The 14,852-nt window shown below is 43.0% G+C and overlaps 2 protein-coding genes across 4 annotated transcripts; one reads left to right on the top strand and one right to left on the bottom strand.

Annotated features, from left to right (window-relative positions):
* Positions 1–11,368: 11,368 nt before the first annotated feature.
* Positions 11,369–13,053, bottom strand: LOC112621519 (splicing factor U2AF 26 kDa subunit). Of its 2 annotated transcripts, XM_025380981.1 has the most exons (7): positions 12,956–13,053; positions 12,733–12,820; positions 12,265–12,331; positions 12,132–12,181; positions 11,964–12,062; positions 11,653–11,786; positions 11,369–11,552 (listed from the first exon to the last, which is right to left on the bottom strand). In XM_025380981.1, exons 1-7 carry the CDS (start codon positions 12,997–12,999, stop codon positions 11,417–11,419), a joined length of 618 nt encoding a protein of 205 aa, XP_025236766.1. In that variant the 5' UTR covers positions 13,000–13,053; the 3' UTR covers positions 11,369–11,416. The 2 variants fall into 2 exon arrangements, with proteins under 2 accessions (XP_025236766.1, XP_025236767.1); XM_025380982.1 differs by lacking the exons at positions 12,132–12,181; positions 12,265–12,331.
* Positions 11,728–14,598, top strand: LOC112621520 (gamma-secretase subunit PEN-2). 2 transcript variants are annotated; one of them, XM_025380983.1, is made up of 5 exons: positions 11,728–12,843; positions 13,217–13,296; positions 13,431–13,587; positions 14,014–14,118; positions 14,304–14,598. In XM_025380983.1, the coding sequence occupies exons 3-5, from the start codon at positions 13,527–13,529 to the stop codon at positions 14,441–14,443; spliced, it is 306 nt and encodes a 101-aa protein (XP_025236768.1). In that variant the 5' UTR covers positions 11,728–12,843; positions 13,217–13,296; positions 13,431–13,526; the 3' UTR covers positions 14,444–14,598. The 2 variants fall into 2 exon arrangements, with proteins under 2 accessions (XP_025236768.1, XP_025236769.1); XM_025380984.1 differs by lacking the exon at positions 11,728–12,843 and having other exon boundaries at positions 13,205–13,296; positions 13,469–13,587.
* Positions 14,599–14,852: the final 254 nt, after the last annotated feature.

Below are 14,852 nucleotides of genomic sequence, written 5' to 3'. Positions count from 1 at the left end.
CAGTGGCACTATCTTGGCTCACTGTAAGCTCCACCTCCCGGGTTCACACCATTCTCCTGCCTCAGCCTCCGGAATAGCTGGGACTACAGGCGCCCGCCACCAAGCCCAGCTAATTTTTTTGTTTTTTCAGTAGGGACAGGGTTTCACCATGTTTGCCAGGATGGTCTCGATCTCCTGACCTGGTGATCTGCCCGTCTCAGCCTCCCAAAGTGCTGGGATTACAGGCGTGAGCCACCGCACCCGGCCTAAATAGGGTAGATTTTTAAAAATAGCTTGCTCTCATCCTTTTCCAGTAAAGTACAGTGATTTCAAGCACAGAATTAGACGTTAGACCAGCTAGTTTCGAATCTCAGCTCTACTTCTTAACTTCATAACTTATCTTGACCTTCCACAGGTTTCTAAGGCAAATTATTTTGCCTCTCTGTGCCATAGTTTCCTCATATGTAAAATGAGACTAAAAATATTTATTATATATTTAAAACTTTATTTTAGAGTGTTCTGAAAATTAATGAAATATATTAAACCTTTTAGAATGATTCTGCTCAATTCATTATGAGAATAAAACAAGAGGAGCTATGTAAGGTCACTTTTGTGATGGGTACTCCTGTTAATGTTTATGCATATTACCTCTCAGTTAATCATCTCGGTAAATTAACAAGACAGCTGATGCTTGTGCAGGTAAAATTATTTGCCTTAATGCACATCCTTAGTAAGTCAGAGAGTTGAAATTTCATCTCTGTTGTCATGGCAAAACCTCTTTTTATTTATTTATTTATTTTTGAGACGGAATCTCTCTCAGTAGCCCAGGCTGGAGGGCAGTGGCAGTGATCTCGGCTCACTGCAAACTCCGCCTCCCAGGTTCATGCCATTCTCCTGCCTCAGCCTCCTGAGTACCTGGGACTACAGGTGCCCACCACCATGCCCGGCTAATTTTTTGTATTTTTAGTAGAGACGAGGTTTCACCGTGTTAGCCAGGATGGTCTCGATCTCCTGACCTCGTGATCTGCCCGCCTTACCCTCCCAAAGTGCTGGGACTACAAGTGTGAGCCACCACGCCCGGCCGCCTCTACTCTTAAGCAATGTACAATTCAGGTTTCCAACCAGTACCATGAGGAAAATGGGTCTCTCTTATACAAATTTAGAGATTCACATAGAGCACAGGGGAAGCTTCATATGAACTATAACTCATATATTGCAACTAAAAAAAATAGCAATGGTGCTCAAAACTCTGCTGTACTTTAGAATGAATTGGTATTAGAATTTTGTTTTGTTTTGTTTTTTTTACTTTCTTCTTCTATTTTTTTTACTTTCTTCTTTTTCTAAATTCCAAAGCACAGGGTACAACATTCATTATAACATTTCATTTTTGTTATCTATTTATTCTTTTTTTTTTTTTTTTTTTTTTTGAGACGGAGTCTCACTCTGTCAATCAGGCTGGAGCGCAGTGGCACAATCTTGGCTCACTGTAAGCTTTGTCTCCCAGGTTCACGCCATTCTCCTGCCTCAGCCTCCGGAGTAGCTCGGACTACAGGCGCCCGCCACCACACCTGGCTAATTTTTTGTATTTTTAGTAGAGACGGGATTTCACTGTGTTAGCCAGGATGGTCTCAATCTCCTGACCTCATGATCCACCCGCCTCAGCCTCCCAAAGTGCTGGGATCACTGGTGTGAGCCAATGAACCCAGGGTTTTTTTGTTTTGTTTTGTTTTGTTTGACATAGTTTCACTCTTCTCCAGGCTTGAGTGCAATGGCACAATCTCAGCTCACTGCAACCTCCACCTCCCAGATTCAAGAGATTCTGCCTCAGCCACCCGAGTAGCTGGGGTTACAGGCTTGTGCCACCACATCAAGCTAATTTTTGTATTTTTAGTAGAGATGGGGTTTTGCCATGTTGATCAGGCTGGTCTCAAACTCCTGACCTCAGGTGATCCACCTGCCTTGGCCTCCCAAAGTTCTGGGATTACAGGCATGAGCCATCATGCCCGGCCACTTATTTCAAATATTGAATTATGTATCTGTTTTATTATGTGTTATATGTATGTAAATATGTATAATTATGTCTATTAGATAAAGCCGTAAGTTGAAAAATAAACGGCATTTAAAAAATACATTAAAATTTAAGCCTGCAATGAGAAATTCTATTCACGTAATTCATCTATGTATCACAAGCTGCCTTAATAAATAGAGTTTGTGTTTTAATGGTTACAGATGGGATGACAAGTTGGGTATAACAGGAATTTCTGTAAAACCTATTATTTCGCCTGAAACCATGTGCAAATGACCTTCCAGGAAACAATTGGTCAGAATGTGATTTGAGTCATTACTTAAAATTCCAAAGAAGACAGTAATAAAAACAAGTTAAAATGCTATGCAAGTCTACTGGGGAGAAAAGTTGTTTACTACAAAGTAGAAAATCCAAATATAAAGAATTAAGACATTTCTTTTTCAAAGTGGAATGGTAGTAAAATGCAACATATGGCTTGAAATCACAATCCTGACACTTTTTGGAAATTACTCAGGAGTTTCCAGTATGAAACCAAATAATAAATATCATACTGGCTTTAAAATGTAGTAAGCCAATATGTGTCTGAATTGTTTAATGAAATCTTGGAGTGTTAACTGCCCGTGTGAAAAATAATGTAACGTATAAGTGGAATCAATAGATTAGAAAGTTGATTGACCAATTAGAACTGATACCTTCATAATCATGTGGCTGCCAGCCTTATACACTCAATAGATATGACTGTTGACATAACATTTCAGATAACAGAAGAAATTTTACAGGTGCTTAGAAAATACACATGAAGCTTTGGAATCAACCTTTGGATGAAACTATCAGTGCATTTGTGAACTTGTCTGACACAGTACTCCTGGGAGCTAGTGGCTGCAAAATCCACTGTCACCCTGATATCCTGGTATACAGAAAAAGACAATCAAAGCAATCAATTGTTCCTTTCCTCCCACAAATGGTTCCTTATATAGGTCAAAGACTGAAAATCAGAATACAACTAAAAATCAGAATACAACTAAAAAGTGTCCCCATAAGACTTCCCAAATCATGTTACTTTCACAAATAGCACTCTAGAATTCTACAACTTTATAATCACCTTAAGAGGTGACTGGGCACGGTGGCTCACACTTGTAATCCTAGCCCTTTGGGAGGCTGAGGCAGGCAGATCACAAGGCCCAGAGTTCGAGGTCAGCCTGACCAACATGGTGAAACCCTGTCTCTACTAAAAATACAAAAAATAGTTGGGCACGGTGGCGGGTGCCTGTAATCCCAGCTAATTGGGAGGCTGAGGCAGGAGAATCTCTTGAACCCGGGAGGTGGAGGTTGCAGTGAGCCAAGATCATACCACTGCACTCCAGCCTGAGCGACAGAGCAAGACTTCGTCTCAAAAAAATAAATAAATAAAAATGAAAATTAAAAATTAAAAAAAGGACAATCTTGGGATCAGGAGATTTGTGTGTGTTTTCTCTCACAATCCTTTTGATCTTGGGCAAGCCATTGAAGTTTTCTGAATCTCTTGGCCTCTTCTGCAAAATGGCAAAGTTAGACTAGAATGGTAGTTTTCCACCTTTTTTTTTTTTTTTTAATGCTGTGAAAGGCTCATTTCATACGAAGTCATAGAAACATTAGACTTTAAAAATATGTCACCATGTTCATCAACTTACGTTTCTGTTATAAACCAATCAGGCAGTAGAACCTGGAGCTCATGTTAAAACCAACCCAATAGTCCCATAGATAGTTTTCTGGATAAAGGAAGAAATTGACCCTTCTGGTCATAAAACTTGAAACTTAAATTGGTTTTATCTGAGTTCATTGCTCAGGAAGAGACCTTCACTCCTCTCAAAAAGTATCAAAGAACTGAAACTCACCGGATCACCACATCCAAACAATGAGATGCCAGAGGCCTCATTCCTCATGATTGCTTCCTTGCCCCTCCCTAGTTCCTGTTTTTGTATACATTGTTTCATCTCTTTCCTGCTATACAAACCCCTAGTTTCACTAGGTAAGGGAGATGTATTTGAGACTGAGCTTGCATGTCCCTGGCTGCAGCCTTTCTTCCTTGGCAATAATCATTGTCTTAGTGATTGGCTTTCTGTGCAGCAAAGAGCAGAAACTAAACCAAATCCCTGGTGTTTAGATAGCAATGTGGATAGGGGGTGGGGTGGGGGCTATACAATAATTTTTGTGCTTGGAGAATCTTGTAAGGTTATCTAAGAATTTGTCTTATTTTTTTTTTTTTTTTGAGAAAAGCAGATTTGAACTATTGGTTTCAAAAAAAGGAGACATAATGTCTAACAAGGCATTTCAGTAGCTCTACAAACCGGAACTCAGAATTTGAAGTGTTATGACATTTTTTTTCCTCTTTTTTTGTGGGTTAAACATATTTTTGTTTTTATTTTTTTTTTTATTATACTTTAAGTTCTAGGGTACATGTGCACAACGTGCAGGTTTGTTACATATGTATACATGTGCCATGTTGGTGTGCTGCACCCATTAACTCGTCATTTACATTAGGTAAATCTCCTAATGCTATCCCTCCTCCCTCCCCACACCCCACAATAGGACCCGGTGTGTGGTGTTCCCCACCCTGTGTCCAAGTGTTCTCACTGTTCACTTCCCACCTATAAGTGAGAACATCTGGAGTTTGGTTTTCTGTCCTTGCAATATTTTGCTCAGAATGATGGTTTCCAGCTTCATCCATGTCCCTACAAAGGACATGAACTTATCCTTTTTTATGGCTGCATAGTATTCCATGGTGTATATGTGCCACATTTTTTTAATCCAGTCTATCATTGATGGACATTTGGGTTGGTTCCAAGTCTTTGCTATTGTGAATAGTGCCACAATAAACATACATGTGCATGTGTCTTTAAACCAGCATGATTTGTAATCCTTTGGGTATACACCCAGTAATGGGATGGCTGAGTCAAATGATATTTCTAGTTCTAGATCCTTGAGGAATCACCACAGTGTGTTCCACAATGGTTGAACTAGTTTACAGTCCCACCAACAGTGTAAAAGTGTTCCTATTTCTCCACATCCTCTCCAGCACCTGTTGTTCCCTGACTTTTTAATGATGGCCATTCTAACTGGTGTGAGATGGTATCTCATTGTGGTTTTGATTTGCATTTCTCTGATGGCGAGTGATGATGAGCATTTTTTCATGTGTCTGTTGGCTGCATAAATGTCTTCTTTTGAGAAGTGTCTGTTCATATCCTTTGCCAACTTTTTGATGGGGTTGTTTGATTTTTTTCTTGCAAATTTGTTTCAGTTCCTTGTAGATTCTGGGTATTAGTCCTTTGTCAGATGGATAGATTGCAAAAATTTTCTCCCATTCTGTAGGTTGCCTGTTCATACTGATGGTAGTTTCTTTTGATGTGCAGAAGCTCTTTAGTTTAATTAGATCCCACTTCTCAATTTTGGCTTCTGTTGCTGTTGCTTTTGGTGTTTTAGTCATGAAGTCTTTGCCCATGCCTATGTCCTGAATGGTATTGCCTAGGTTTTCTTCTAGGGTTTTTATGGTTTTAGCTCTGACATTTAAGTCTTTAATCCATCTTGAATCAATTTTTGTATAAGGTATAAGGAAGGGATCTAGTTTCAGCTTTCTACATATGACTAGCCAGTTTTCCCAGCACCATTTATTAAATAGGGAATCCTTCACTATTTCTTGTTTTTGTCAGGTTTCTCAGAGATCAGATGGTTGTAGATGTGTGGTATTATTTCTGAGGGCTCTGTTCTGTTCCATTGGTCTATATCTCTGTTTTGGTACCAGTACCATGCTGTTTTGATTACTGTAGCATTGTAGTATACTTTGAAGTCACGTAGTGTGATGCCTCCAGCTTTGTTCTTTTGGCTTAGCATTGTCTTGGCAATGTGGGCTCTTTTTTGGTTCCATATGAACTTTAAAGTAGTTTTTTTCCAATTCTGTGAAGAAAGTCATTGGTATCTTGATGGCGATGGCATTGAATCTATAAATTACTTTGGGCAGTATGGCCATTCTCACGATACTGATTCTTCCTATCCATGAGCATGGAATGTTCTTCCATTTGTTTGTGTCCTCTTTTATTTCATTGAGCAGTGGTTTGTAGTTCTCCTTGAAGAGGTCCTTCACATCCCTTTTAAGTTGGATTCCTAGGTCTTTTATTCTCTTTGAAGCAATTGTGAATGGGATTTCACTCATGATTTGGTTCTCTGTCCGTTATTGGTATATAGGAATGCCTGCGATTTTTGCACATTCATTTTGTATCCTGAGACTTTGCTGAAGTTGCTTATCAGCTTAAGGAGATTTTGGGCTGAGATGATGGAGTTTTCTAAATATACAATTATGTCATCTGCAAACAGGGACAATTTCACTCCCTGTTTTCCTAATTGAATACCCTTTACTTCTTTCTCCTGCCTTATTGCCCTGGCCAGAACTTCCAACACTATGTTGAAAAGGAGTGGTGAGAGAGGGCATCCCTGTCTTGTGCCAGTTTTCAAAGGGGATTCTTCTAGTTTTTGCCCATTCAGTATGATATTGGCTGTGGGTTTGTCATAAATAGCTCTTTATTATTTTGAGATACGTTCCATCAATACCTAATTTATTGCGAGTTTTTAGCGTGAAGGCTGTTGAATTTTGTCAAAGGCCTTTTCTGCATCTATTGAGATAATCATGCAGTTTGTCTTTGGTTCTTTTTTTATGATGGATTACATTTATTGATTTGTGTATGTTGAACCAGTCTTGCATACCAGTGATGAAGTCCACTTGATCATGGTGGATAAGCGTTTTGATATGCTGCTGGATTCAGTTTGCCAGTATTTTATTGAGGATTTTTGCATTGATGTTCATCAGGGATATTGGTCTAAAATTCTCTTTTTTTGTTGTGTCTCTGCCAGGCTTTGGTATCAGGATGATGCTGGCCTCATAAAATGAGTTAGGGAGGATTCCCTCTTTTTCTATTGATTGGAATAGTTTCAGAAGGAATGGTACCAGCTCCTCTTTGTACCTCTGGTAGAATCAGCTGTGAATTCATTTGGTCCTGGACTTTTTTTTGGTTGGTATGCTCTTAATTATTGCCTCAATTTCAGAGCCTGTTATTGGTCTATTCCAGGATTCAACTTCTTCCTCAGTTAGTCTTGGAAGGGTGTATGTGTCCAGGAATTTATCCATTTCTTCTAGAGTTTCTAGTTTATGTGCGTAGAAGTGTTTATAGCATTATCTGATGGTAGTTTGTATCTCTGTGGGATTGGTGGTGATATCCCCTTTATCATTTTTTATTGCATCTATTTGATTCCTCTCTCTTTTCTTCTTTATTAGTCTTGCTAGCAGTCTATCAATTTTGTTGAGCTTTTCAAAAAACCAGCTCCTGGATTCATTGATTCTTTGAAGGGTTTTTTGTGTTTCTATCTCCTTCAGTTCTACTCTGATCTTAGTTATTTCTTGCCTTCTGCTAGCTTTTCAATGTGTTTGCTCTTGCTTCTCTAGTTCTTTTCATTGTGATGTTAGGGTGTCAATTTTAGATCTTTCCTGCTTTCTCTTGTGGGCATTTAGTGCTATAAATTTTCCTCTATCACTGCTTTAAATGTGTCCCAGAGATTCTTGTATGTTGTGTCTTTGTTCTCATTGGTTTCAAAGAACATCTTTATTTCTGCCTTCATTTTGTTTTTACTTTTTAAAACCTATTATAAATAACTTTTATTTACCAATTACTAAGTAACCAGTGCTCTTCTAAGCACTCTACAGATAACAACATAGGTTAACCTCATTATAGATGAGAAATGCGTTACAGATGAGAAAACAACGGCAAAGAGAGGTTAAGTTAGTTGCTCCAAACCACATAACCATTAGGGGCTAGAATGGGCATTTGAAACCAGGCAGTTTGGCTCTAAAGGCTACACTCCTCACACTCTAGTGCATTATACAATAAATTCAAATGTAGAATATGCATAAAGCTCCTTGTGTCTTCACTGTGCATCTTCTTCAACTGTGTAAATATAGAATTGTATATCCTTTATTAGAAATATCTAGCCTTGAACATATCCATCCTCTAATGTAAAACTCTAAAAGCCAGTGTTAACCGTGTATTAATGGTTTTCAGTTTATCTTTTTTATTTTTAGGCAAAGCTCTCCTTTGAAAGTCAATCTGAGTAGGGCATGGGGGATCATGCCTATAATCTCAGAAACTAGGGAGACTGAGTCAGGAGGATAGCTTGATGTCAGGAGTTTGAGGCTGCCGTGAGCCATGATCATGCCACTGCACTCCAGCCTGGGCAACAGAATGAGATCTTGATTCAAATGAGCAAATGAATAAATAAATAAAACCAAAGGTAATTTATTTAACTTATGATTTCACTCAATTCATTGTGAAACTTTTATTTATTTTAATGTATGTCAATGAGAAAAGTTTAGTTGTCTTGATGAAGATTTGTTTTGTTTTGTTTTTTGGAAATGCTTCTGAGCCATATTGATGAAGGTTTTATAAACTGAAAGCAAGGGCTAAAAGACACCATTGCAGATAACATCCATCGTGACTGTACTTGGTTTGGTTGTACCATACATGGCACATTTTTATCAATACAGACAAATAGGTGCAAAGATAATTTTTTCCCAGTTTACGTCACAATCTTAGGATAATCTTCTATTAAGGATTGGGGGATGAATTGTGTTAGAAAATGTTGAAGTACTGCTTATATTTCTTATCAGAAATATAAAATCAGAAAGAGAATCCCCCAAGTTGACTAGTAGCAATAATATATTATATCTCATTTACTATTTTTACATTTGCACATATTCTGATGTGTACAACTAGTAAGTAGATGTACTGGGGCCTTGCTAATTGAGCTTGATACAGGCACTCCTTTCTACAGATGTGCATTAACAGATATGCTCAGGTCTTAATTTAGTTTTAAAAACATTGAGAAAAAGTACTGATCTGCATTTGATTAAATTACAACATCTTTAGAAGAAGTTCAAATACATGCACAGAGATGGCAGATCTTCACAAGATAAATTTACCCCAAAGAACAAGTTAATGTGTTTGTGGTTCCACAGGGCTGCAACTTAACACAAAACACATTAACTGTGGATGTTTTCTCACATTACAGCTTTTTTTTTTTTTTTTTTTTTTTTTTTGAGACAGACTCTCCCTCTGTCGCCCAGGCTGGAGTGCAGTGAGGTGATCTTGGCTCACTGCAAGCTCCTCCTCCCGGGTTCACGCCATTCTCCTGCCTCAGTCTCCTGAGTAGCTGGGACTAGGGGCGCTTGCCACCACACCCGGCTAATTTTTTTGTATTTTTGGTAGAGATGGACTTTCACCGTGTTAGCCAGGATGGTCTCAATCTCCTGACCTTGTGATCCACTCACCTCAGCCTCCCAAAGTGCTGGGATTACAGGCGTGAGCCACCGCGCTCAGCCTATTACAGCTTTTAAAGATTTAAAATATATTTTAAGGCCAGGTGCAGTGGTTCACGGCTGTAATCCCAGCACTCTGGGAGGTTGAGGCAGGCGGATCACGAGGTCAGGAGATTGAGACCATCCTGCTTAACACAGTGAAACCCCGTGTCTACTAAAAGTACAAAAAATTAGCCGGGCGTGTTGGCGGGCACCTGTAGTCCCAGTTACTCACGAGGCTGAGGCAGGAGAATGGTGTGAACCCGGGAGGTGGAGCTTGCAGTGAGCAAAGATCATGGCACTGCACTCCAGCCTGAGCGACAGAGCAAGACTCTGTCTCAAAGAAAAAATAAAATAAGTAAAATAAAATAAAATATATTTTAAAATATTAAGTTCTAATTAGCTATAGAATCCCCAAAATACCATAATAAACCATTTTTAAATTTTGAAAACCATTCAACTAAACAACATGTATGTCAGTTTCATAGCTGACATGTAATTTTTTAAAATGCAAAAATGATTACTGAGCACTAAATTCATTGTGGGATTGGTTTATTATTCATAGATATTTTGCCACATGTGCTTTGCTTATCTTCTATAAGAATTTTCTTTATAAGAGGAACATACAGAAAAAGACAACTTTTTTTTATTTTTATTTATTATTATTATTTTTTTTTTTTTTTGAGACGGAGTCTCGCTCTGTCGCCCAGGCTGGAGCGCAGTGGCGCGATCTCGGCTCACTGCAGCTCTGCCTCCTGGGTTCACGCCATTCTTCTGCCTCAGCCTCCCGAGTAGCTGGGACTACAGGCGCCCGCCACCAGGCCTAGCCAATTTTTTGTGTTTTTAGTAGAGACCGGGTTTCATCGTGTTAGCCAAGATGGTTTCGATTTCCTGACCTTGTGATCCACTGGCCTTGTCCTCCCCAAGTGCTGGGATTACAGGCATGAGCCACCGCGCCGGCCAAAGACAACATTTAAGCTTAGTTCCTTGTCATGGTATATTGTTGAAATTTTTGTTTTTTGTTTTTTGTTTTGAGATAGAGTCTCACTCTGTCACCCAGGCTGGAGTGCAGTGGCACAATCTCGACTCACTGCAACCTCCACTTTCCAGGTTCAAGCGATTCTTCTGTCTCAGCCTCTGAGTAGCTGGGACTACTGGCATGCACCACCACGCCTGGCTAATTTTTTGTATTTTTAGTAGAGACAGGGTTTCACCATGTTGGCCAGGCTGGCTCCTGATCTCGTGACCCACCTGCCTCGACCTCCCAAAGCGCTGGGATTACAGGCGTGAGTCACTGCGCCTGGCCTATACCTGAAATTTCATCTAGTAAAATTTGACGTATTTTGAACATGTATTGTTTTGATTGTTTTCCTCTCCTTTAACTATATATGTTATCAACTTCTGACAATTATTCCTTCAAAATATCTTGTGTATCTGTTCCTTTATGTTCATTACCATTGTAAGCAACATAGTCCCGGCTGTATTCTTCATTATTGCAAAATATAGTCTGTTCCTCCAATAATTCCACACATGCCTTTCCCATCTAATCTATTAATATTCCTTAGTGTGAACTCACCACTGCCTCTATGCCAGTCTCCTTACTATCTGTTTCACCTGTCCTCTCCTCTTTTTAAATATTCTTGAAAGTTGCTTAAGATTTAGAAAATCTAGGCTGAGCGCGGTGGCTCACGCCTGGAATCCCAGCACTTTGGGAGGCCGAGGTGGGCGTATCACGAGGTCAGGAGATCCATCCTGGTTAACATGGTGAAACCGTGTCTCTACTAAACATACAAAAAATTAGCCGGGGTGTGGTGGTGGGCGCCTGTAGTCCCAGCTACTCGGGAGACTGAGGCAGGAGAATGGCATGAACCCGGGAGGCCGAGCTTGCAGTGAGCCAAGATCGCACCACTGCATTCCAGCCTGGACAAAAGAGCGAGTCTCCATCTCAAAAAAAAAAAAAAAAAAAAAAAAAAAAAGAGTCTCAGGAACCTTGTTACTAGGGCTTAGGGTCAGGCTCATCTGAGGATATAGGGGCCTTAGGACATGAGGAGACATAGCAGGCTGGTCCTGAGGTACCTGCGCCTGGGTCCCCGCCCATAGAGCTGCCTCCGGAGGTTCTGGGAAATGGGCCGCAGATGCATGAAGTTGCAGAAGCCACCTCGGGTACATTCCCTGCATAGAGAGATGGAGGAGGCCATTGTCACTGACAGTCCCTACCACACATTCAAAGTCTGGGATTCCAAGTGCCCATCCCACCCTTGAACTACCATACCCCATCTCATACTGGCGACAGCATGACTCCCAAAAGTCAGTGACAGGAGACAGTTCAGCGTGCACAGCCTGCCCATTGAACCAGCGGTTATTGAGTTCAGCCACGGCCCGCTCTGCATCCTCTTCCCGCCGGGACTGCAGGAAATGTCAGTCGGGGTCAGCAGGAGAACTCAGAGATCTTCAGGGTACTCATTAGCAGCTCTGGGGCTGGACTGGATTTAGTGATGAACTTCAAGCTGAGAGCCTTCAGTGGCCACCATCAGGCATTGAAATGCCTCCACCTCTGGGCCCTAAGTGGGGGACAGCAAGCACCTTGACATAGACGTTGCCCACGAGGTGGTCCCCAAGGTTGTCGCACACATTCATCTCTTCAATCTCCCCATACTTCTCCTGCAATTCTGTGAACATCTCCTGTGGAAGACGGAGAGGAACTCAGCTGAGCTCCCACAAGAAACCCAACCTACCCCTGCCAACCCTCACCTCGAAGAAGCTATCATAGTGCTCCTGCACCTCCACGTCGCTCACATGACCTGGGGGAGGGGGGTAGGGTGGAATCAGGGCGTAGCCTACTGGGGACTATTCACCTTGCCCCCAGGCCTGGTCCCTTACTCACAGTGTGATCCGTCTGCAGTTTGGGCTGTATTCTGTGGATTCCGGTACAGGTTGAGCAGCACTATGGTCTGCACAGAATTTAAAAGGGGCGGGGTCTGAGCTCAGAGGGCAGGGCTCCATGCAAAGAGAGTGAGGCATGAAGGTTGGGGGTGGAACCTTGCACCCCAGCCTAAGCATGGTGAGTGCATCGGCGATCCTTTTCCTCTAAGAAACCAGAAACGGGATGGAGGGGACTGACAAGGACGAACAGCCGCGGTGTGTAGGATGTACGCAGGGGGGCGCGACCAAGTTCCCAGGAGACGGGCAGGAAGACTGGTGGGAGGAGCCTGCAGAAAGGTCCAATCAGAAAAAAAGCCGGGCGGTAGGGTGGGCCTCAGGAACTCGGAATAGGCGGGACATGGTGACTACGGCCCCAGAAGAGGAAGGGCCAAGGAGGCGTTAACTCCAGAAGCTCCGTGCCGGGTCTCACCTGGCTGAATGTCGGCTTGTTGTGAAGCCGGGAGCACCGGTCTCCGTGCCGGCAGGCCCCGATCTTAAAGTAAAAAGAGCAGTTAACCCTGGAAGAGGTGCAAAGACAGAGGTGAACCGAGGGCTGGGGAGGCGGGACACCCCAGAAACACCGCCCCACCACCCAGGACCCCAGTACCCCGGCCTCGACCCCCCGAGAGTCCACTCCCAGCGCCCGTTCTCACTTGTCCTTCTCAGTTCCGCATATCGAAGCTAAATAGTCACCCATTTTTACCCAAGCCCTCCAGTTCTGGCTGCTCTTACATCACTTCCGTTGCTTAGGAGCGCTGGGAAGTGTAGTTCGTTGCCCCCTCCAGGCGCTTACCAAGCTCTCGGAAACGCCCCAGGGCGCTTGCGCGTGGGAGACGCGCGACTCCCCGGCAGGAATTCTCTCAACGGCGCATGCGTTCAGTGTTGCCTCGCCCAAAGAAGACTACAATCTCCAGGGAAACCTGGGGCATCTTGCGCATACGTCCGTAACTGAAAGTGGCTAAGGCATCCCAGCCGGAGGAAGTGAGCTCTCCCAGTAAGTTGGGGGTCGTTTCGCCCACCCTAGTAAATATAAAGAGCTCTTTAATCCAGCCAGCTTGCTAGTGGGGGCGGGGATGCTCTGCTTTTAGCAAACCCACCTTTACATTTATCTCTGATTTGTTGTAATAGGGGCGTGGTTGTTCGTGATCCTTGCATCTGTTACTTAGGGTCAAGGCTTGGGTCTTGCCCCGCAGACCCTTGGGACGACCCGGCCCCAGCGCAGCTATGAACCTGGAGCGAGTGTCCAATGAGGAGAAGTTGAACCTGTGCCGGAAGTACTACCTGGGTAAGGGCAGATCACTAGGGTCCCAGGAAAAGAGAGGGGACTGGACTAGAGCACCCGAGGGAAGAGGGCCTCGGGGCCTGGATTCGTGAGTCTAAGAGATGAAGCACCTGTGAACGCCAACTCCTGGATTTGAGCGGGGAGGGCCTGGGTCCTGAGGAATGAGGAAGCTGGGGCCTCAGTTTCTGGATCCCAAGAGAGGAGGGGGATTGAGGGCCTGGACTCTTGGGTCCAGCGAAAGAGATGGTTGAGGAATCAGATTGCTGGATCCCAAAGAGGAGGCAGATTCCTGAGTCCCTGACAGCAGAAATCTCCATTTGAACTTGAGTGTGGGAGAGTTTCTTCCAAATAGATCTGGGTGGGAGTTGGAGATCTTCATTGCCTTATGAGGTTTTAGGGTTTGTGTGGTTTTTTTTTCTTTCTCCCTAGGTGGGTTTGCTTTCCTGCCTTTTCTCTGGTTGGTCAACATCTTCTGGTTCTTCCGAGAGGCCTTCCTTGTCCCAGCCTACACAGAACAGAGCCAAATCAAAGGCTGTGAGTCCAGAGTACAGAGGAGGGAGGCCAGTGGCTGGGGAGAGGGGGAAGCGGGGGAGTCTTGGTGGGAAGGGACAATGGAGGATCCAGAATTTTGGGGCTCTGGGTGAGAAGGGAAGGCTGGTCTAGGGAAGTCTGGAGAGCAGCAGGAGGCCAACCCTTCCCACTTCTGTTTCCCATGACAGATGTCTGGCGCTCAGCTGTGGGCTTCCTCTTCTGGGTGATAGTGCTCACCTCCTGGATCACCATCTTCCAGATCTACCGGCCCCGCTGGGGTGCCCTTGGGGACTACCTCTCCTTCACCATACCTCTGGGCACCCCCTGACAACTTCTGCACAGACTGGAACCCTGCTCATTCTCCCAGGACAGGCTCCTTAGAGTAGAGGAGCCTGTCCTGGGAGCCCCTTCTCAAACTCCTAAGACTTGTTTTCATCTCCCCCGTTCTCTGCTGACATCACCCAATAAAGGACCCTAACTTTCGATACTGACTTCCTGGGATCTTTTAGAGGTTGAGGCATAAATGATTATTAATATTTAAAAACATTTGTTGAGTGCTTTGTGCCAGGCTTAGTATTTAGACATGATGTACATTTTTTACAGTAAATACTACTCATAATCTTCTGAACTAGGAACTTTCCTGCTCAGGAAACTATTAGATGAGGAACTAAGAAAGGAATAGTGCTTCCGTTTCTTTTTCTTTTCTTTTTTTTTTTTTTTTTTGGCAATTTTTGTCT

Source organism: Theropithecus gelada, chromosome 3 (assembly GCF_003255815.1).
Source record: "Theropithecus gelada isolate Dixy chromosome 3, Tgel_1.0, whole genome shotgun sequence".
NCBI classification, from domain to species: domain Eukaryota; kingdom Metazoa; phylum Chordata; class Mammalia; order Primates; family Cercopithecidae; genus Theropithecus; species Theropithecus gelada.
The sequence above is the reverse complement of the archived record's forward strand: the minus strand, read 5'-3'. Positions and strand labels throughout refer to the sequence as shown.